Source organism: Phodopus roborovskii, unplaced genomic scaffold, assembly GCF_943737965.1.
Source record: "Phodopus roborovskii unplaced genomic scaffold, PHOROB, whole genome shotgun sequence".
Taxonomy (NCBI): Eukaryota; Metazoa; Chordata; class Mammalia; order Rodentia; family Cricetidae; genus Phodopus; species Phodopus roborovskii.
The window spans coordinates 1,746,290-1,771,272 of NW_026125444.1; the positions used below are offsets into that span (position 1 = coordinate 1,746,290).

Genomic DNA, 24,983 nt, shown 5'->3' on the forward strand with positions numbered 1-24,983 from the left:
AACTGATTTTCTCATGTTATAAAGTGTACAGTGGTTACATAAAAAGGGGAAAGCAGAGGACAAATAGCTGGGTGAAATGACAGAGATAATTTTGCAATTACAAAATTGCTTCGAGCTTCACAAAGAAGCCACCAGGAAGCCAGTAAGTGATGGTAAAACAGCCAAATTGTGTCATTGAGCAAGGGAGAATTCAGGGTAAGTATCCTAACGGAGGCAAAAAGAACACTTGATACTATAAGACCAATATCTGCAATAGCTTCTCTGTTTCTTCCCAATTACAACAATTTTTTTTTTCATATCAGCATCCTGGATGGTACTATCAGATCTTTCATTCAAGACAAATCTGTTTTCTCACCTGAACTAATGTCATGGCCCCCTCGTTCCTTCTTTTCTGCTCATTAAAGTTCAGTCTTAACAAAACAATGTAAATGACTATTTAAGAGGAGATGCCAATGGTTGTTTGTTTAAGTCTGGAAATTCCTATCTTATGATAAAAGCCCTGGAATGTTCCCTCCCTCTGAAGTCTCTTTAAACCCATCCTGCAAGTTGCCTCCCACTAAATAAATTCCCTGCATGGACACTGAGTACTTGACTAATATTCAGAGCATTTATCTCAAGGTGTTGCAACAGAGGTACTTTTTGCTCCCCCCCCACCCCGCCCCATGCAACCTCCCATGTGAAATCTACTTTATGTCACTCTACATCATCATTCTGTCAACAGGATTAAGTTGTGGTAACATGTACTAGGCTGTAAAAATTAGAGAAGAAATCAACTTTGAAAAAAAAGATGAAGTTAACTTTGGTAGACAGTGGATTTGAAATGCCAGGAGGATTTGGATGTGGCTTCCCAGTGGCAGAGTGTTATAGAGGACTGTTAATATTTAAGAAAGAGGAAGAGCAAGGGTACTGTCTGTAGGAAACAGAGCAAGTAGTCTGCGGTCAATTAAACACAACTTCTAATTCTAGTGGATACCTCACATCAAAATGTGTGAAGTTTCACAGTTTCTTCGGTATGGTTAGTTTTAAGAATAATTTCGATCATATGATTTAGGGCAGGGTTGTTGAATTGATCTCTGAAGATTTCTCGAGACTTGACAGTAAGTGGCTTTTTAGCTGAGTCAGTGAAATAACAAGGAGATAAGTATGATAGAGAATCCTTATACTAATCCAAGGAGTAGAGGAAAGGGTGGAGAATGTAACAACTGAGATACCATCTCTCTAGTTATGAAATAAACTCTTGCCTAATGTGACCATAACTTATTCTATCTATTCTGGTTTAAGATGACCCACATGTAAGAAAACTGACTCTTCTGTCTGTGTTATTACCTTACTGTTGCATATGACAATTGGGGTCTGTCTTGTCTTGAATTGAGCATTGAGATGATAGCTAAGATTCAACTGGGGAATTTATATGAATGGTTGGTAAATTCTCACATATTTACCTGAGTTTCATGGAAAGTCTTTGCCTAATATGCTGTACTAAAAAAAATCCACTATGCATTCCTCTTGTTAGCTATAATATTTCAATTCAAAAATCACTGACTTAGTCTCATTACATTTTTCAGAAAGGAAAGTAACTTTTATCAACAACATAACAAAATATATTATAACAGAGATCAGTATAACTGACACTTAAGTAAAACAATAATCCATTATAAAATTGTGGTTACTACACACCAACATTGAAGAATATCATGTTGTATTAAATTTTCTAAAAGCATACAATGACTATCATCTTTACAACAAATTAAATAAGAATCTCAACCCAATTATATAAAATAAACTCCAACCAATAATGTTAGCTGATCCTAATTTTAAGTAAGAGACCTCACATTTAAACACAATACCCAATCTAATTATATTTCAAACACATTAACAGGCATAGCATTCTACTGGAAGGGGACTTCTTAAGAGATTTATTACTTAAATTATAGAGGGAATATTTGGTTATAGTATGGGTTCTTGCATTTACAAGATCAGCTTGTCCATATAATGGCCACATAATTTGTTCTAGGAAAGATATTTCCGTGACGGTAAATGATCATACAGGTGAAATGTTATTATCAGCTAGCTGTGTAGGAAAGTGCACTGTACCGGTTTAGGATGATCCACATTTAAGAAAACTGGCTGTTCAGAATTTTCACTCAAGTTACATAAGTAAGTCCTCCTGAGGTAAAGTTCCGTTGTACATTTAAATAAATTTTAGGATAATTACTAGTCTCTCATTTTTATATGTCATACTATTCTTGCCTGTTATTGGTGACAATTTTTATAAAATATGAATCAAAAAGCTTTTGTGTTATAGATACATAAAAAATATTTATGACTGTTATTTTTGATTAAAAACCCTAAAGGTATTCTGATATTTAAAAATAATAATCTGTCTAAATGCCTGCTCTGAGTTTTCAGATTTATTGCCTTCTAAAATTCTTTTAACCTCTAAGCATAAAATAGAATTATTTAAATTCCACATAGGAAGGCAGTAACCCAGACACTCTTGAGAGCAAAAGGGTAGCTAAAGAAACCAGTTATCTCTTTCATACCAAAAGGCACTTATAATTAGCTGTGGTCTGCCTCAAGTTTCATCTCTATCTTCCTTTGAATTTTTATTGATGCATTTGAACCCAGACACATCTCATATCTTTTTTGTCTACTTCCAAATTTCTTGTGTCTCTCTTCATGCTGACAGAGGTAATGTACAAATCCTCCTAATTTATTTTGAAGGACACATCGACTTGTTTTGGTGCTGCTATTATGCAGGGAAGGTAGAGTGCCACACATATGTCAACCAAAACAAATCACCAAAGTGTTCTCCTAAAATGAGAACCAACATAGCCTCATGGTCAGTCTTTTCTAGGTTAGAAGATGCCCTCTTCCTAGTCTCTGTTTCTTTTAGTTTAGAGCTCTCAAAATCCATTTGTGCACTAGGGATAAATACTGGTTCCACTGTCAGAGGTCCCACAGACTTCCCAGACCTCCTACCTGACACCCACATTCAGAAGGGTTGGTTTGGACCAATGCTGATTCCCAGTTTTAAGAATGGAGCCTGTGTGCTCTCACTTGGTTAGGTCAGCTGTTTCTGTGGGTTTCCCCAGCATGGTCTTGACCCCTTTGCTCATTCCTCCTTCCTCTCTACAGCTGGATTCCAGGAGTTTGGCTCAGTGCCTAGCTTTAGATGTCTGCTTCTGCTTCCATCAACTATTGGATGGAAGGCTCTAGGATAGCATTTAAGGTAGTCATCAATCTCATTATTAAGGAAGGGCATTAAGGATAGCCTCTCCAGTATTGGTTAGATTCTTAGTTGGAGTCATCCATGTGGATCTGAGGACATTTCTACTTCTTCCTTCCTGTTAGCAGCTGTGGTCCAGTGATTGATGCATCAAATATAAAAACTATCAGCTTTCCTTCTAGTATCACAGTCTTTAATTTATACTGCTAAGATTTCATCAAATTGAAACACAATGTGCAGATAAAGTTCTACTGAGCAGAAGATTTTCTACTCCAGTCTTGTACATCTTACCCTTAGATTCTCATATTTACAAAGGTGATTCTTGTATTGCAGCTGGGTATTTGAGTTTCTGAAGGGTTCTGCCATTCTTCAGATTATAAGGGTACCCCATTCGCTTAAAATGTTTGTACCATGTGCTCTAGATTTTACATATAATTGCCTTTGGGGATGCTGGAAATTGGTGTGTGTTACATAGATAATGACTACATGGCAGACTTTCTGAAATCCGAATTCTGGTGAGCTTCACTGAGGGAGTCAGAGTCATTAATGAAGAAACTAAAAATATTCTGTGATTCTACCTAGAGAAGACTCCTATAAGTTTATGCATGGATTCCTCTAGGCTTTGTGCCATGTACACTTTGCTGTTGTTCATGGTAATTGACTACAGTTGTGGTTACAATTGCATGCTGAGTCCTGTGATTTTTGGTGGATCACAGAATCTGGAAATAGTTTTAAAAAATTCAAACCTATAAGTCTTAATAGTGACAGTCAATCATTTTTAGCTGGAAAGAAATGAGGCATACTAAGGAGGTAAGCAAAACATTTGTGATAGAAGTTTTTCAAAGAGCACTCCATAGAGAAGAGTCATCATGGATTTGGAGAGTACCATCTTATAGTCTGAAGTCCAAATGGAATGAAAAGGGGAACAGAAACAGATAACTAATAAAGTATTTTCTTTCCATTTCCTTGCTACCATGATATCATCAATAAACTCCAGAATCAGAATCTTTGATTAATTTATCATTCTAAAAGAATCCATAATGTTTCTGAGTCAGAATATTTAGTTTTGACCAAGAGCTCTAGAAATTTTATTCACAGAGAGCCTTGGTCTGCATCCTTTATTCCTTGTCCATTCTACTTGTACAGCCCCTACAAATGATTTTTTAAAATAAGTATCCATGTGGGCAAATTGACCCAGTGTTAATTATTTTAATTTGCATAAAATAAAAATAGTTTACTGATGCTTAAAATAAAATAGAATAATAACTTGTTTAATCTGTTTCACTTTGGATCCTGCTATTTAGAGGTAAAGTGTTCAATAGCTACATATTTAATCTTGTATTGAAAATATCTTGAATATACCCATATTCCTCTCAATAATAACTACCTAGGATCAATGAAAAATAGCAGGAAGTACTCAGGGAAAATAGTATGTGTCTTTGTTTTCTTCTTAGATGTGAACGTGTACACATCTCATTACAGAGTAAAGAAATTGGTGGTAAATTTTCTGTAAAGGTTAAGCAGCTACAGTTTGAAAGTGTTCCTTATCTCATGGTGAGAAAGGGACAGTAAAGTGGTAGGAGCAGGCAGTTGACTCCTCATCAGTTTACATTTTTGAAGGTGAGCAAGTTAAGGTAGGATAGGAAGCAGGGCCTGACAAGAAACCTTAAGCTTGTCCCAATGACGTTATTCCTCCTCCAGCTTTTTCCCATATCCTAAACAGTCCACAATCTCCAAACAGGCCCATGAACCTCTGGGTGGCACTTCATATCCAAAACATAAAGTAGACTTTCTTTTGCATCTTGAAAATCTAGTCAGATGGGTATGGCACTTTGTCTTTGGGTGGGATAGCTATTGCATTCGGGAATGATAAAGCAAACACTGCCAAGTCCAAGCAAATATTTCCTCCATGTGCTCACAACTGTGCCTGTAAAGTCTGTGGAATAAAAGATCATATTGATGAAATAATATTTTTTCTAGGCCTGGGATGTATCTCAGCAAGAGAGCCCTTGCCTAGACAAACACATATAGTTTTTGTCTTCATAAAATTATGAATCGGGGATGACAATGAATTGTACCTGTTAGTATTATTAATCAAGTAACATTTACTAACAAGAGTGAGGAAATAACATAACAAAGCTATCAACATTTGAAACTGTTGCTGAATTTTAACTGCATATGAACGATTAAGCAAGACATGGGGAGTTTGGGGGCAGAGTAATGTCATCATTCTGAAAAAGAGCCCTCTAAGAAAATGTTGATGTTATGATTTCTTTCCTTTTTTAAAAAAAGGAATATAAAGAATATTTTGTTTATAGGTTCAAGCTATAATACTACAGCTCCCCCAAACTCCTAATAATTTTATTTGTTATTTTGAGACATTTCTCATAGCTCACACTAGTTTGGAACTTGCTATATAGTTCAAGCCTTCTTGAACTTTCCATGTGCCTGTCGGCCACCCAAGAACTGAAGTACAGACATAAATAGACCACCACTCCCCTTTTCAGTTTAGTGGTCTTTGTTCTGCTTCTAACCAGCCAATTTGGAAACAAAACACTCCCAGCTCACGATGTTTATACCTTTAAGTAAAATATAAATGCACCATGGGAACTGAGGAGGATTCAGATGTTCTCCACGGTATAACACCCAATAGGGTTGTGTCTTTTGTTACCCCTGAAGTGGGGCCTCTAATTGCACTAGAGATCCGGCATTGGCTTTATTTAGGATTCTCATTTTTGACTACACATAAGATGTTTTTCTCTTCTCAGACTGTATTGTACTCTCTTCCCTGTGAAATTTTGTGTTACATGCCCTCCTTTGGGAGTGACTCTGCATAAAACTGCCTTGGCCCTCCTCACCACCATTCCCATCCCTGTTCCACACAAGACAATTAGAGCAATAAACAGCAGCAAAAGCCCTAATGGTCTCTGGAAGCCTACACAAGAATATTTCAGAACAAAGCAAATAGAGACTTCAGATGTTTCTGTGTTGTTAACAAAGTTGTGAAATTTGTGGGAAATATGGGACCAGAAAATTCTTTTTAATATTATCCAGATTAATTTTCTCTAATTCTTCATGCCCCTAGATGAACTTTAACTTCATTATAAAACAAAATCTATAGTTGCAGCTCCAGCCTGAGGGTAAAGTCTGTACTACTAATCAATGTTAATTCCCTTGGCCCAATTTAATTACAAAGCAACATTTGGTACAGCTGCTAAACACTTGCCAGGTGACCACAGGATGATATGGGAGCAGGATTTACAGGCCTCCAGTCTTGCTCACATACTTTCAGCACAGCTATGAGTAAATCGTTTACAAATTTGAGCAAACTCTTGAATTTATCCTAAAATTTGCTTGACTTTGCACACCTCTGTAGCTAAGCCTAAGTTACACCTTTGACAAATCAGTATTTTTGTGGTGTGTACAATGTCACCATACTGATGGAAGAGATGTCCCAGGTAAAGGAACACAGTAGTAAGTGGACAATATATGCATACCTCTTAACTGATTCCATTCTTTTTTTTTTTTTTCAGTGATGTAGACACCGGGAAAGCAACCCATATGTATTATGAGTTATCAACTTGTGTTTTGCTCATCACAAAGAGTATTTTGTAATATAACTGGATTTACCCAACATCTCTGCTTTTAAAGAATATCCCATAAAAAGGAAAAGACATGATTACTTTTGTCACTAAAATTTTTCAACTTTACAAAATTAAAGTTAACCACCCATATTTAAATAGGTAAATCTTCCCCTATATAAACTATTTTCAATTTTCATGATAGTCATTAAGATATGTACATCAAACAAGATAGGTTTGATTATTTTATGGAGGCAGGAACTTGAGATTAATTCACTTCTGTTGGAGCTTTTTGCTTCCTTAAAATACTCATTTTGCCATACTTGGGACTTGAATACCTTCCTAGGATTTTAGAAGGGCAAGAAAAGTTATTTGAACCGAGCAAAGAAATTAGGAAGTAGTATCAAAAAGAGAGTTAAATATCACAGGTTGATTTTCAGCAACTAAAACTATAAAGTACAATTAACTCAAATTAGGGTTGGAAGTGTGAGTTTTCAGTCATGTTCAAAGAGATGCAAAGATGATTTATTTATTTTGTTTTGCCTTCCAGTGTGCAAAGCTTAGAATGCCAATCTCTGTCTCCTTTTCTTTCTGTTTTAGTGTAGAACAGGGAAAAGCTAAAGACTGGATGTATCGTACCTTATTGTACTTCATAAAACAAAGCAGAGGACATAATTTCATCACGAATAGTCTGGAGAAATAATCTCTTTTTCCATGGTTCAATTTCAAGCACCAGCTTGGATTCTACCTAGTGTTGCACTATGTGGCTATCATACTTTATTGTACTTTATAAAACAAAGCAGAGGACATAATTTCATCACGAATAGTCTGGAGAAATAATCTCTTTTTCCATGGTTCAATTTCAAGCACCAGCTTGGATTCTACCTAGTGTTGCACTATGTGGCTATCATACTTTATTGTACTTTATAAAACAAAGCAGAGGACATAATTTCATCATAAATAGTCTAGAGCAATAATCTCCTTCTCCATGGTTCAATTTCAAGCACCAGCTCGGACTCTACTTAGTATTGCACTATGTGGCTACTGCAGACCCTGGACAGGATGACAGATCATATTTAAAAGGTGAAAGGCTAATTTCTCAGTGATAGCAATGTCTATTTCCCACCTCAGAGAATTCTTCTTACTCCTGAACAGTTTCTGAGCCACAGGAGGAAACAATTTTGCTTGCTGGAATAAAATAGAATAGAAGGAATTATGATGCCTGCCAGATGTTGCAATGCCCCTCAGGGGGCACCACGATGTTTCTGCATATGCTACAGACATCATAAACTGTCAGACTATGGGACTCTGGGGTTCAATGCTCACACTTCACTGAGATGCAGAGTCATAGAATTTGAGAGTGAGCAGGACCCTTGGAGATGACCCATTCAGAGGGATTAAACTGGAAATTTGAGAGCCCTGTGATTCCAAAATGTGGCTCAAAAATTGCTGAGTATATTTTAGGAGTTGTCTCCCCAAAAGGGGTCATCATTCATAGAAAGACTATAACTGTATTATGTCGGATATCACAACATTTACTAAATACAAACTAATTATAGAATCCAAGGTCATACTCTGACTGACGAAAAGAACTCTGTGGACAGCAACCTTCCACTATCTGAGCTACATCACGGAAGGGAGGAGAAACTAATTTAGATACTCTGTACTTTGTCAGGCCTTGTGGCATGTGGGCTCAGAAACTAAATTATATCATTAGGACAGATCAAGTGGGAATTAAGGAGTTCTAGAGTCATGCCAATGATTTTTTGGTTATTGTTTACATTTAATAACCAAACAAATGATATAATATTACTTAGAAAAATTTGCCTTTCTTTATTATTTTTAAATTTGTTCTTTTAAACATTCTTCTGGTGATTTTAATTTATCTTATCATACCTCATCTGTTCTACTTTCAAAGTAAAAGTACTGAGTCCATTGATAGTGGAATGGGTGGAGGAGATGTGGTAGATATCAAATGGAATATTTTATTTCATAAAGCATAAGAAAATAATAGGATTACATTGTCTGCATGAAGATATATACAACTGAGGATAATTGTTTTATGTGAATTATTGCATGCTTGGAAAGATAAGTATCACAAGTTTTGACTCATTTGGGGATTCTAAATAGTTATATAGAGAAATAAAGTCTTGTATGTGTATATGACACGAGAATAGGAAACAATGTAAGTGAGCAAGGAAGATTAACAAGAGGGGGAAGGAGCAGGGAGAGGGAGAAAGGTTACTAATGGGGGTAAATGCACAGAAAATGTCGTTATGAAACTTAGAACCAGGAATAACTAATACACAACAATGAAAATATTATTAATAAAACATGCAAAACAATCTAGGTAGTTTATGGAATAGCTGTACATAGCAACAATAAGACACACAGAGAGAGAGAGAGAGAGAGAGAGAGAGAGAGAGAGAGAGAGAGAGAGAGAGAGAGAGAGAGAGAGAGAGAGAAAGAGAGAGAGATCTGATGATCTGATTTTAACATAAGGTAAAAATCACTCTCCAGGCTGAGTGTCTTTTCAATGAACTGCGACAAAGCATGTGTCTTACCATCACTGTTGATGCACACAACCTCTTGAACTTGAGTGCCAGGCCCACAGTCTTTTCCATTATCTGGTTCACAGTCTCCGAGTCTCACTGCTTTCCAGTCATAGCAGGATGGCTCTTCACAGGGAATAGCTTCCAGCAAGTGAGGACAGTTTCCAGTTGCCCCAGACCCTCCAGTAGGCTCATTAGTAATGTGCCGCTTCCTTAGTTTGAATCCTAAGTTATTGGGGAAGGAAAGAAATTTATTGTTAATACCACAGTTGTAATATTTCAGAAAGAGGATTTAGCCCCAGAGTGAATGTGGATGAGGGTAGAAGGAAAGAGTCATGAATAGAAGAGCCAGTGTATACATTAACAAATTAAAGCATAATGTGAGACCATTAGCATTTAGTGATAGAAGGAAAATAGAAACGAAGGCAGGGGTGAAGGGGAAGAGAGGGAGGGGGAAAGAAAAAGGGAAGGAAGGAGCAAAAAAGAACTGAGAAAGTTTATGGTTTAATTGTTACCCTCTGCTCTTTTAAAACACTGCATTCTTTCTTTCCCACACTTTAAAGGCCCCTTCTACTGGCTAAGGTCACTTACTAATTGTTCACTCATTATGGTATTCTGAACTAAATATATATTTAAAGGTTCCAAGCAAACATCACAAATGAGAGAAAACATGTCACCTTTTTCTTTCTGGCTCTGGGTTACCTCACTTCAAATGAAAGTTTAAATGATTTGAGGGCATGGGAGGGTAGGATTAACTAACACAAGACCATGTGAAAAAGTCATATGGAAATTGAATAGTGAAGAATTCTCCTAAAATATTTGTGTATACATATATAAAAGACTTTAAATGAAGTTATCCAGTAGTGAAGGGATATTCCAGCTAGATACCACATGCTAGCACAAAATGCCCAATCACAAGAATGACTTTTCTCTTTTGAGCTTGTTGGCCACTGGGTCCTATAGATTTCCAAATGTCACAGGCTATTATCAATGCTCTTGGCTATCATCCAGAATGTGATGGCAAGATACTGTGTCATTGAGTTGTAGTTCAGGAGAATCTAAACTTGTATCGACCTGGAAACTTTAGACTCACACTTGCGTCATGATAGAAGGTGCTACACACAGACCCCAAAGAGAAATAGTAACCATCTATCTTACCCAGCTTTGAACTCTGAAGGCTACAGTATTGGCTGGCCTGGCATGTTATTTCCACTGGTTTAATAGTGGCATAAATACTATGGGAATATTAAATGATTTTCTGAACGGGTTTCAGGCTCACTTCACAAGATGAAACCCATATTTGGCAAGTTACCAAGCTATGTAGGATATAGACCCTAGGAAAGAACCTGAAACTATTGTTCTGCTAAATGGACATAGGATTAGAAGAACTCCTAGTGACTTATCATTGTACCCAGAGAATATATAATCTCTAAACTGTCATCATAGAAGCTTCTGCAGTGGATAGTGATTAACACAGTGTCTCACAACTGGTCAAAGGACAAAGAATAAGAGACTATAGATTACTCTGTTCTAAGTAAGGTATCTGAGCCACACACTCCTCTCCCCAGTTCTAGGATCATTGTAATAGAAGGGCCAGAGGTAGTAAATGACTACAAGGAAACTCAAATGACAATTGTTCCTATGAACTTCTGGCAGTTTTGACAGAATACACAAGACCTATAAAATATCAAGTCAGACAAGGAACACAAAACACATAAAACATAGCTCCCAATTTTACTCATTAAATGGGTGATTTGAACAGGTCATGTCACCATTACATACCTTTTCTTCCTTGTTGGTCATTACAATTTTCATAAGTACAAGGTCCCCAGGCAGACCAAGGCGAAACCTCACATTCAACTGGACAAGGAATGTGGCACAACTGTGTAGTGTTAGGAACAGGACCACTGCATAATTTTGAGTCCACTGGTTTTGAAGCTGTTTGGATAAAAATACAGACATCTCTTAAAATTTAGACAAAAACAAATATTATGGTCCAAACTAGAATCTGTATGTGTGTGCAGAGGAGAAAATTTGAAGATGTGTCATTAAGATATTACTCCAGATTTCTCTCCTATGTGCTGAGAATAAAAGGATGACAAAGGGGATAAATGAAAAAAGCAAAGCACATCCATCAAATAGAACTGTACCGGGACTCTGATAAGTTGCTTGGTTAGTAACTGATGGGCTTTGAAGTTGGTAAAACCAATGCAACTCTCCTCATTATCTAAATAGTTCTTCAGATGAGTCCGGAACTTCTAAGCAGAGTGGTGCTTTAGAGAACTGAACATGGTAGGAAGGGATACATTGCCTCACTAAACAAAAACAAAAATCCAACAATTGGCTCTGGAAGAACAAACTCCTGTTCATTTTGGTCTACTGTTTGGAGATGTGTCCAGTAGATGTAGGGGGGAAAAAGATCCAGTAGTGTTATCCTTGATTTCCAGATTCAAGTTGATCCAATGGTTCCCAGAAATTTTGTCTGCCTTACTATCTACATTCTAAGAGCTGCTAAGGGGCCCAACTTACAGTTATTATGCTTACTTATAAGTTGGTCACAGTTAATGTAATTGTGTGTGTGTGTGTGTGTGTATGTGTGTGTGTGTGTATACACACACATTCATAGTTATATAGAGATCCATTTGTAGATATATAATTGAGATGAATGACCCAGAAAGATATATAAAGTTCCATGGACAGGATAAGAAAATTATCTCTGTGTTTACTATCTATCACTTATTCTTCTATGACACATTGCTTATTATTAAAAGCTATAATTACTTTTGCTTCAAAAATGTTTTGGCTACATCTTCTTTTAGAAAAGACAGTTTTACTCTGACAATTTGGACAGCATGGACTTGTAGAATAAAGGACTTAAATAAATGGTACTGGATATTTTTCACTCTTGTGGGAGAATACTACTAGTTTCCAATTGTGTAAGATTGTATCTAGATACTCATAGGAAAATAAATAATTTAAACTACATAGCTAACATTTAAATGAAAGTACTGAAAATGTACATGTGTTGTTAAAACTCTAAGACAGACTTAAGTAGTTGTGTATCTGTGAAGTTTTCATACACATAAACACATCTAATATAAATGGCTCCTAGAGGATATGGTGTTGACTCCTCTCATGGTTACACTTGACATTTAGAAAAAATATTTCAGGCTTTTTTTTCTTTTTCCTCCAGTAGTGCTTATCCTTCCATTCCTTACACACATCACAGTGGAAAATAATTGACAGGGCACCTAGGCTTTCGTTAGTCTGAAACAAAGCAATGATTCTCACTCAAGTCTAGGAATGTTGTAAGTGCATCTTATAGCAGCCAATGCCAAGGATGATAATTTTATTGCTTTCTAACAGGGAATGTACTCCACATATCATTGACAGAAAATATGGAAATAAATACTTCATGTCTCTGAATGTAAAAACTCTAAAAGAAACTCTAGACATAATGATGCATATTTTCCAAAAAAAACAAAATCTTACTGAAGACCCTAATAGACATAAAAATGTATAATATGAAGTTTAATTCACTGCAAATTAAAATAAATGTAAAGTTTCATTTGTAAATTCTTTCACACAGAAAAACTTTAGAGATTTTGCTTCACAGAGACCAGAACGACTTCTCTCATTTCGGAATGATAATATACTTGCATCATTCCCCCCTTCCTTTTCTTCCCTCTTACCTGTTCTACAAGTCCCTCCTTTCTTGTTTTCAAATTCATGACCTCTTTTATCATTATATAATATACACATATATTCCTAAATATATAAATACAACCTGTTCCATCTATATAATGTTACATATGTATGTTTTCATGGCTGATCATTTGGAACTGAATAACCAACTGGTGTGATCTTTTCTGGGGAAGATAATATCTTCAGATTTCAACACTCTTTAATGACCTGTAGTTCTTGGACTAAAATTGAGGCCTCCTGAGCTTTCTCCATCCATATTAGAATGTCTATTGGTAGCATCCTTGATCGGCTCATGAAGATGGAACTGAAAAACCCCATAACTAACCTAGAAAACTCTAGGGAAAGCCTCACAAGCAAAATGAAACAAAGAGAAGATAAAATATCATGACTTTAAGATAAAGTACAGAAACTAGGTCAAACAAACAAGAATATGAAAAAAAAATTAAAGCACAGAAATTTTCCTTTGTTCAGTTAGATAGCTATTGGTTACTACTGACATGTAGTTGCTAGCAATTGCACTTTTACTCAAGGCTCACTAAACAGGAGAAAATAATATATGGGGCTGGAAACCTAACTGTCTTCCTAGAGCTGGAGAGGTCATAGACCTTAGAAAAGAATCTACTACTAACAATTTTCTAGGCTAACTGCAATCATACCCAAAGGTAAGTGTAGCTACTGTCTCTCATTAAAGAAGGCTCTTTTACAGAGAATGAATGCCATCATAGACAATGGGGAGCCCAGTCCTGATAGATATATCGCTGCCATGGTCGCTGCATCTATGGCTCAGAGAAAATCAGAAGAGGTGATAAGATTTTCAGAATCAAAACACCAGTATGTCTACTATTAAGTAGTCTTTGCTTGAAATGGCTATATTAACAGGGCCTAGTCAATGGTAATATCAATGGATACGTTAACATGGAAGGGACAAGTTTTGTGGGATCCCACCTGTACACAAAGAACTACAGGCAACTAGCTGTAGGATCATTAGATTCACCCAACGATGAGCTCCTTTAATGGCAGTCCAGTGCAGAATAGTCATCCCTGAAAATGTATGCATGCCACCAGCAAGAATGGACTCAGAGTGGTGCATACATACATACATACATATATACATACATACATACATACATACATATAGTTCCTGTACTTTATCTTAATATATATTTATGTATTATATATGTGTGTGTATGTATTTGTACATACATGCTCCTATATTTGTAACAACAGTAATTCAGGATAAAGTTAATCAATGAAAGTGGGGGGCATAGAAGGGGTTTGAAGGAGGTAATCTTGGAAGAGCTGGAAGGAACAAGGGGATGGGAAAAATGGTGTCATTTTTTTTTTTCTCAATTAAAAACATGTTTAAAAAAATACTACCTAAATTGAAAAAGTATGTTGGGAAGGAACAAGCCTTTTACTTTTGGAAATAAATAAAACAAAAATCCTAGATCAATGGCATAGACCAGTCATCAAGGCATAACAAATAAAGAGTATTGAAAGCTGAAAAAGAAACACAAATTGCAACTCCCTATAAAGGAAATTACATTAAAGTAACAGTTGATTTCTCAATGCAAACTTTGAAAGCCAGAAGAGCCTGGAGCAGTGCATTCTAAGTTCTAAAGAGCACAACTGCTAATCTAGCAAAATTATCTGCCATAAGTGATGGAGAAAGAAACACTTTCCATGAAACAAACAGCCTGAAAACGTTTATATCCAGCATGCTCTAACAACTAAACCACCTAAACAGAATATGGGAAGCAACACTCTGGGCTGAATAGAGGAATAAGCATAACAAACAGATTGCAGAAAGAAAATAAATAAAGCAATAAAGCTATAATTATGGAAACACAAAGCACTCCTGAGAACACCAACACCACCAACAAAAACATAACTGTAATCAGCAGCCATTTTTTAATAACACCTTTAAAATTAAATTGCCTCTGTTCTCCAATCAAAAGACACAGGGTGGCTGGCTGGCTCAAGGAAAGAATTCCATTTATATGTTAGCCTCAAACATCCATGGTGGAACAAAGATTGCTTCATTTTGGAGAGTGCTCGGGCTGCTAGGATATCCTGGATAGTGTTGAGATCATAAATCAGGTGTTTGTAAATGTTTCTTATTTACTTTTCATTAGACTACTTAATATTATGAGAGGACTGGGTGGTCTATGGGCCTCTGGTAATAGATCAGTATTTATCCCTAGTATATGAATAGACTTTGGGAGCCCATTCCACATAGAGGGATAGTCCCTCAGCCTAGACGCATGGCGGAGGGCCTGAGCCCTGTGCCAAATGATATGGCAGACTTTAAAGACGCCCCATGGAAGTCTGCTCCCTGGGGAGCAGAAAGGGGATGAGGTGGGGGTTGGTGGCGGGAACAGGGGAGGACAGGAGGGTGCAGGAACTGGGAGTGACATGTAAAACAAACTTGTTTGTTTAAAATTTAAATAAAAAATTGTCAAAAAAGAGTATTTAATATTAAGTGATTAATTCGAGTGTCACTCCCTTAGGAACTATGGTTATGTTTGAGTTTTCCTTTTGGCTAGTTCATTGTAAAATGAAAGTGATTATAGACCCATTTCAAAATCAAAGAGAAAGTCCTTCTAAAATATTCCAATACAGGATATTTGTGCCCCGATTTAAAAAAGAATATTCTTTTCCTGTCCTCATCAGCTGTAGATTCCAGCTTTAATGTCACAATGATGGAAGAGAAGAGGCTGAGGGTGATGAAGGACCTAGCATATCAACACTAAGATTATTTAAATATTTATTAATTTTATTTTTATTATTTTTTAAAAATTGTTTTATTTTTATTGTTTATAATTTTTCTTCATTCTTTTTTATTTACTTTTCTCATTTTACATATCGATCTCAGTTCCCTCTCTGTCCGTCCCTCCCTCCTCCTCTCCCACCCTCCCATGCCCCCTGACCACCCCTTTCCCATCCCATTCCCCCCCCCAAATCCACATGTAGCATGATGCCTTCCTGGAGGGGTCATCTAAATCTGTCAAGTCATTTGGAGTAGGGAAATAGAAGCAGACATCCATAGCTAAATATTGTTTAGAATTTTTATGACAAGGTCTCAAACTACACGACAAGCTAGTTTAGAAACTCACTATGTAGCTCAGGGTAGACTAGAACCCCAGGAAAAGTTCTTCAATGATGAGTTATCAGCAGTGTTTTTAGAGATAGATAAGGACTCCCAAGGCAGTGGAATCTTACATAGAAGAGCAAGACCACATTGCAGCTGCTCTCATTATCATAATGCTGCTTGTGAAAAGAATTGGAGAGCATCCCAGTATAGGACTTGTTAGTACTCTTGGCTTCATCCTTCTGTAATGTGCTGGATTGTTAGAGAAGACTGGTTCTTTCCTACTTCTTGCAGACTCTGCTCAGTCTTACAGGGGTTGGCCCTTCCCTTGGTCCTTCCAACTTATTCAACATTGCAGCATTATTCTGGGAGAAAATAAACACTTCTCTAAGGGTCCAGCCTCTGGTCCACCTCTTCCTTTACTTCAAGGACTTGTGTGTTGTTTTTTCCTATTTCCATTTCCTGTTTCCTATTTCATGCTAGAGGACACAGAAGCAAATCCAGATACAAAGCCACAGAAAGTAACTGTGGTTATGCCCTGACTCATAAAGTAGAACTGTCCAATCTGGTTAAAAACCTATAGAAAAAAAGTAGACATTTTCTTTCACTGACCCTGTTTCATAAAAGACAAGAATTATTATAAACATAGGATTTTCAAAATACACATCTCTAGAGCAAAGCCAGTCTTTGTTAATATTTAGACCTCACACATTCTGTCAGCAGCTCGTCTGGGGCCTCCCAATCCTACTACATGATTGCACCATCTGTTGCTGCCTTGCAAATATAATTTTTCCTGTTTTCCCTCTTTTATACAGGACACACTGTAAAATAGCACATATAAAAACTCCTACTGAAATCTTCCAACATTTCCTATTGACTCAAATTTCCACTTATAATGGCCCTAACTAAGAGAAAGGTGTTAATAGATACTGTAAATTAAGATAATTAGCTAACAACATGCATATTATCCACAATATGACAGAACATTAACATTTAGAATTTTGACGAAATACAATCTTAAAAGTTAGTGTTGAAAAAATTGAATATCTAATCAAATAAAATTGCAGCCAGCTCCACATTTAATTGATCTACGTCAATTAAAGCTACTCAAGTAATGGTGAATTTCAGTCAGCTAGGACAACTAGAACAAATTTCCACAGATGAGGTTACTTAAGAAACAACACGACATCTTACTATATTTAAAGTGATGCTCTGTTGTTGGGAAGAGAATCAGTTATGGAGGGCAGAGATACAGGTATATTTTTAGGAATCTTTTCAGTAATACAACATGGGAAAAGTGGCTTAGACTCGAGCCTGATATTGGCACAGAGAAAATATAGAAAACAGAGGCAGGGGGATCTCCTGAGCCTTTGTGATAATGAAAGAGGAGACAAAAACAACTCCAAAGATGTATGTCCAAACTTCATACATAGATTGACTGGCACTGACTTGTGTCTGTCTGTTCCTGACTCCCGGGGTGGAATGAGTCTCTGTCATACCTCCTTACAGTATGCCAGGGGACTCTGATCCATACCACACTCAGCACAGCAATTACCCTCTCTTTCTATCTGACTTTGCTTTGTCTTCATTTAGTCCATCCCTCTAGCAGCAGCCATCTGAATTTCACATTTAAACAACAGAAAATACCCTTTTTCTGTGTTCCTCCTTGGCTAGACTGTAGCATGAGGGGTAATAACACTCCACTCATGATTGGGTTTGTCAAATCTGGGCATAGTCTTCTTCAAAGAATTGCAGTAAAGCACTGTAATCATCTCAACTCTAATATGATTAAATAAATAAATAAATAAATAAATAAATAAATAAATAAATACACAGTGTTGCTGAGACATCATCATGTGGCATTGTAACATTTTGCAATGTGAGAAAATCACATAAGGCACAGTCATGGTTTTTCATGATCCATGCTGATGTTTGCAGCAGTAGTTTTTCGGTTTTCAGTATATGAGGCAATTGTTAAGTGGGAGAAGTAAGGGAAGAAGTGGACTCCTAGGAATCATATTCCAAAAATGAATGAAGACCCAAGAACAATCTAGGGATGGCAATATTGAAAGTGTACTTCAGACGATCCCCATACAGTAATACTCACACAGCTCTTTAAAAGCAGTTTGAGAACTGCAGCTAAATTGAACCACAGGATTCCATAAAGCTCTGTGTGACTGTGTATTACCTACCAGAGAATACCACACACACCCCAGAGCAGCTGCATGCACACCTGTGAAGAATTACTTACCATTGGCATTGGTTTCAAGATACCAAAGAAAATTTCCTAAGGGGCATATAACTTCTTTCTACTGAGGAAAGATTCATAGATACTTCTCTGATTCCTGATCCTCATTTTTGTTTACCACAGTACATAAACTGAGTTCTCTGGAATAATAGTGTGTTCAATCTAGTACAGCTGCTCAGAAGAACGATGCTGGATACTCTCAGCCATCTACCATAGCAGAACTCAAAGCCTGCCAGAAAATCTGGAGATTATTGCTCCAGACTGTTCATGATGAAATTATATGTTTTATGAAGTACAGTAAGGTATGCTATATCCAGCCTTTACCTTTCCACTGTTTACTCTAAAACAGAAAGAAAAGGAGACGAAGCTTGGCATAATAAGCTTGGCACAGAAAACAAAAGAAATGAAATCATCTTTGCATCTCTTTGAGCATGACTGAGAACTCACTCTTCCATCCTCCAGGAGGATGACCTCCCCCCCCCATGATCATTGTGGGCTGGAAAAGTCTCACTTTAGTCAGAAGGATAAAAATAATCTGCTAAGGGGAGGAGGGAAAAGCAGTTTCCTAAGGCAGTGGTTCCTGTTTATCCCTAAGGACCAGCTCCAGTTGTGTTGGTTTTCAGGTGTCTCCAGGCCTAACTTGCTATGTAAAAGCTAAAAGTCCTTTGGGGCCCGTGGTCACAATGCTCCAGGAAGAAATTGCATTGTGTTGCTTCCTATAATACAGGGATTCTTAGTCTTGCTATGCATTGGAATCAGCTGGAGGTGTTTTAAAAGTCCTGATGCCCAAAGTCATCTCTTGGACATATGTGTAGTGTAATGGTTCAGAATAAGGCCTGAACACCAGGATTCTTAAGGCCATTCAAGTGATTTAAATGAAAATGTAGATTACCAACCACTGCTCTGTTTGTACCCTTCTGTTACACCTATTGCACATACTCTGAAACCAGCTCGCTCTAGGCCTGTTCTATTACTTTCTCTCCCTTTCTCAAATAATTACTATCTTTTAAAAATTGTCCTTGTAGATTTTTAATGTTCCTAATGCAGTTTCTGTTGAGAGTATCTATTATAATTTATTAATAGTTCCTCTTATAATTTATTGTGAAGATTTTTATCTTTTAAAATATCTTTGTGTCTCTGATGTTACTGTTTTTTGTCCATGTCAGGCCTAACTTTGGTTATTTTAATATTGTCTGTTAATTTATCATTGTTTTTCATTTACATTTTTGTTGAAATGGCAACACACACACACACACACACACACACACACAAAAGTGTTTTTTTTTTTTTTGTTTTTTGTTTTTTTTTGTATTGGGGAATGAGCCTAGACCCATGCACATGCCAGGAAGGTACTATATACCATGAACAGTATCTTTAGACTTTGTTTAATTTTTAAGTTTTGAGACTGGATCTCATTAAATTGCCCTGGCTTGTGTCACTATCACTCTATAACCCAGGATGGCTTTTAACTCACAATTATCCCACATTACCAGGCCTGATTTATTGTAATGATATTTAAGTATTATATTTATTTCTTCAATAAAACTTCATTTGCAATATAACAACTTCACTTCTATTCTTTATCACCATAATTATCATCATTGTTATGTGTTTTAAATGCGATGTTTCCATGTATTTAAAAAAATCACTTTTCCTCTGACAATATAAATGAGAGTATCCATACCAACCTCTTCGAGAAGGGTGCTCACCCTCAGTTTCTAGACCTTCCATTTATCCCCAAAGCAGTTCTGGGAGTTCTCAAATACCACACAAAGAAATGAAATGGCTATATTTTTTATTGTCTCATGTCACTCAAAGCAAAATGACAGCTCCATGTTTAAATATCCATTACACTTGGCATTTTAAGAACTACTGGTTGTAGAGGAAAGTATGTAACCATAACCCACGTATCTAGCATCAGGTAATATAAAATGTAAAAAAAAGAATAATGAGGGACATCCATAACCAGAGGTTTGGTATCAAATGCATTTAGTGAATTCAGATTTTGGGATCATTTCTGAGGCCATTCTTGGAATCCTCACAGAACTCTCTTGGGAATGGTTTTCCTCAGCTTGTGTCTCTGGGTAGGGAATTAGTTTCTGATGGTCGCAGCTGCACTGCAGATGGGAAGCCATGTTAATTTGTCAGGAGTTAGGTTTGACCACCTGGCATCAAACAAATTGGAGGAGCTACTAATATGAAAAGTGAAGTGAGTTTCTCTTCAAGACTACATGATTTAGTTGCACTGGATGAAGCTCTCTGGAACAGAGTAGATGGGGGAGGTTATAAACCCATGAGCATATTCTGAGGGAGAATAGAGAACCTGAGCCTTGCATTCTCAAGTGGGCCTGTGGCCTCAACTCTCACAGAGGGCATGTCTTTTCCCCAACACAGCTACTTCTGAACAGCATCAAGCATTCTTGCTGAAAGATAATCTACTCTAAATCACTGGCTTTACCTAATATTTCAGATCATATTAAATGATGACTTGGTGTATGTCTGACATGATTCCCATGACACTACATGGGTTCTTTTATTTAAAATCTCACAAATTTGTTCACAGAGAAATGTAATAAATCATCCAAGATCACATGACTTAGGCATTCTATTTTCATTCTGTGTACTCCTAAGTGCTTCATAAGAAATGCTTTCAGCTGTCATTTCTTTCAAGAAGTCAGCTTGCCATAATCTATAATAAAGAATATTTTCAATGCGTAGAGAATTCTGATTTTTTTTTCAGCAGATGTTCCATTGTTTCAAGGTTTCTATTTTCTCTGACAAGATTTCAACCCTCATTTGTTACCTCTATTCACGTGTATGAATCACACTTGATTTTTTTTCTTTTTTGTTGCTAGTCTGCCACAATTAAAGCCCAATACATCCCCACATCAATGTTGCTTTTGTATGCTTCCTTCTTAAGACATGCTGAGTTTCATAGATCTGTAGGTTGAATTTTTTTTTCAACAAATTTGATAAAAGTTTGAATGCTATGTATTCCAACATGTTTTCTGTTATACTAGTCCCTCTAAAATATCACTGCCACACATACCACACATCTAAACACCAGTCACCAACTATCCCTTTGCTTATTCCCCTTAGTATTCTTTCTTTCTTTTCCTTAGATCTGATCACTTCTATTTCTCTGTCTTCAAGAACAATAACCCTTTTGTCTATTGAAACATAGTAATTTCTATTTTCTCTCGCACTATTTAGATTTAGACTTGTTTTTCCATCTACAATTGCTGAACTCACTCTATGAGAGATTATTGAAGAGTTAGAGCATCATTTATTTCTGCATTTCTAAGTGGCTGCTTAGCTGCTCTTACCCCTGTCTATTCATTCTCCCAGAAAACTTTTTCAAAAGCACTTCAAGCCAGAGTTTCTTACAGTCCTTGTCTGCTGATTCTAGTATCTGGGACATTTCAATATTTCTTTCTAGTACTTTTTTTCTTGATGCAAGGCATATTGCCATATTTCTAGTCATAGAAAGCAACATTTATAAATGATACAATAAAGAGTCATGGAGATATCACTATTCTCTATAACATATTGCTTATTTGGCACCTAATCTCAGTATTCTATCAAGATTGAGTTTGTTCGCATTAGGACTAGTCTTTTTCAAATATGAACTTAACTGAGACAGTGCAGCTCTGACATTTTTTAAAAATATTTTTTTTCATTTAAACTAAAAACAATCTTTTTTTTTTAATTTTTTTACTTCTTGTCTTCTTTTTTCCCCTTTCTCCACACCTCCTTTATTGTCTCCTCCTCCCTTTTCTCTTCTTCCTCCTTCCTCTTCTTCCACTGCTGGGGATCAAATCCAGAACCTTCCACAGGCTGTGAAAGCACTCAGTTCCCTCTCCCTCCCACATACCACCCATCCCACCCCCTATCCACTCCTCAGAGAGGGTGAGGCCTCCAATGTGGTATCATCAAAGGCATTCACATCATTTGGGGGTAGGGCCTAGACCCTCTCTGGTGTATTTAGGTTGAGAGAATATCCTTCCATAGGGAATGGACTCCCAAAGCTCATTCATGCACTAGGGATAAATACTGGTTCCTCTGCCAGAAGTCCCATAGACTGCCCAGGCTTCACAACTGACACCCAAGTTCAGCGGGTCTGATTTGGTCCTATGCTGGTTCTCCAGCTGTCTGACTGGGGTCTGTGAAGTCCCACTAGCTCAGGTTAGCTCTGTCTCTGTGGGTTTCCCCAGAATAGTCTTGACCCCTTTGCTCATCACTCCTCCCTTTCTGTACTGAATCCCAGGATTTTGGCTCAATGCTTAGCTGTGAAGTTCTGCTTCTGCTTCCATTAGCTACTAGATGAAAGCTCTAGGATGGCATTTAAGGTAGTCATCTATCTCATTATAGGGAAAGGACATGTAATGTAGCCACTCCACTCTTGCTTAGGTTCTTAGCTGGAGTTATCCTTGTGGATCTCTAGTCATTTCCCTAGTGGCAGATTTCTCTTTAAACCTATAATGGTACCCTCTATTTAGATATCTCTTTTCTTGCTCTTCTCTATTCTTTCCCCAACTCCATCTTCCCGAACCCTCATGTTCTCCTTCCCCATTTTTCCTTCCTCTTTCTTCTACCTATTTCCCCCAGTGCTCCCAATTGCTCAGGAGATCTTTTCCCTTCCCCTTTCACTGAGGGACTATGTATGCCTCTCTTTTGGGTCCTCCTTTTTCCCAGCTTCTCTGGGGTTGTGGGTTGTAAGCTGGTTATCCTTTGCTTTATTTCTAGTATCCACTTATGCATGAGTACATATCATGGCCCTGAATTATAAACTGAGGTACTCAACAATAGTTTTTACCTTTCTCAAGCTCAGATGCTGGCATTGTTAGCTCCAGACTATATCTTAGTTTTCAGCTTTGCACCCAAAGATTTCTTACTGTACATACACAGTCACACTAATATATAAATCACTATATCGTGCTTCTTGGCCTACAAAGCAGAGTCTCCTTGTTCAGAGTCCTGTTCTGAGATCCCCAGTCATGTCAGCAGCACAGAATGTAGATATTTATCTCCTTTGCCTACCTGATTCTGACATGATATTTACCTTCCCTCTTCTGTGGTAGAAAAGAACCTCCAGGGAAGCACATGAAATTGGAAAGCTCTGCTCACAATGTACAGTCTTGGCTGCTTATTTTTGTAATGTATGAAATAGTTATTTTACATATTTTTCAAATTTCAGAGTTGTATTCATTGGAATGTTACCGGTTATATTATTTTGGCAGGAAACAGAATCCAGAATGTTTGTTTTGTTGATGATTTGAATATCCTCTTCTAGGTTTTGTGTTTTATTAATAACTATGAATGTATTAGGTCTTCTGACCCTGGCTACTAATGAAAGACATTCTAGAGTTCAGGTTAGCTGCTAATCATATTTATTAATATTTTGATTTCATTACTAAGTGCATCTTTTCATTTCCCAACAAATAATTACTAAACAACTAGGAGCTCTATTTTAATCCCCTGCACAATGCATATGGTTATATGATAGTTTCTTGTTTATTTTGTTTATCATCTAGTTTCTTCAATTAAAATCATTTGTTGACAGAGAAAATTTTGTTTGGGTTCTTAACATTTCTGTTTTCAACATTCAGAATAATGCCTGTAATTCACAGATCACTCAGTAAACCGAAGACAGAGATGTGAGAGGATGCGCATATGACTCACAATGTTTTGTGCCATCAGAAGGCTAACTTTAATACATCATTGGCTTTGTGACAGAATAGAATTTTTAAAGGCAGATATTCCATTGGTAGTATCTGGAAAGGAAGTGTATTTTTTTTTTCCAACTTCCAACTGTCTTGCTCTTAGTGAGCCTCAGCTCACAGCATGGCAGTTATAAGTGTAGGGTCAGATGTACTTGATTGACAATCATGAACACAACTTATTAACCACCTCTATACCTACATATTTCATAACAATAATAGCACTTATTTCATAGGCTTAGAGATATCAGAAAATAACTATAAACCACTTAGAAGACCGTTTCACATATTGTAAGTATTGAGCACCTCTCTTATTTCTGTCTTCCCTGTCACTATTACTTCAAAGAAAATTAAAGGTTCTTAAATCTATTCTGATTGTTTTCAGCCATAGCAAAATTATAAAAGATTACTAGGGGTATCCAGATCAACAATAATGTCATTTCTTGGAAGAGGTGTAGTTTTCAAGATAATATGATCACCAGACATATATTTATGTAACTTAATTGGTTAAATTTTAGTCGGACTCCTGAACCAATGCTTTTAGGTCACAGCTTCTAGCTCTAAACTTATAACAATGAGTGTGAACAGGACCATTATAATAATTTTTAAGCTTACTGTGCCCATGAGGTAATAGGAACTGGCTTCCTTCCTAGGAAAAGTACAAGTTTCTGGTTTGGGATCACAAAGAAAGTTTGTCTGTTGGCCTTTATGAATAGAGTACTGTAAGGATATTAAATTACTGCCTCATGAACACCTGACAAGTAAACTTTTTATCTGTTCATGGGATTATGCACCTGTAGCTGACAGATGGTATTTTATGCAAGCTAATGTCTTTGTAAAGTCTTACAACTTTCATT

At 36.8% G+C, this 24,983-nt stretch overlaps 1 protein-coding gene across 1 annotated transcript in view; it reads right to left on the reverse strand.

Annotated features, from left to right (window-relative positions):
- The window catches only part of Thsd7a (thrombospondin type 1 domain containing 7A), a 373,759-nt gene that overhangs the window by 126,902 nt on the left and 221,874 nt on the right, over positions 1 to 24,983 (reverse strand). The window contains exons 5-6 of the mRNA XM_051175692.1: positions 11,145 to 11,300; positions 9,375 to 9,587 (exon numbers count right to left, since the gene is read on the reverse strand). Of these exons, the coding sequence (XP_051031649.1) occupies positions 9,375 to 9,587; positions 11,145 to 11,300 (369 nt within the window). The remainder of the gene's footprint in view (positions 1 to 9,374; positions 9,588 to 11,144; positions 11,301 to 24,983) is intronic.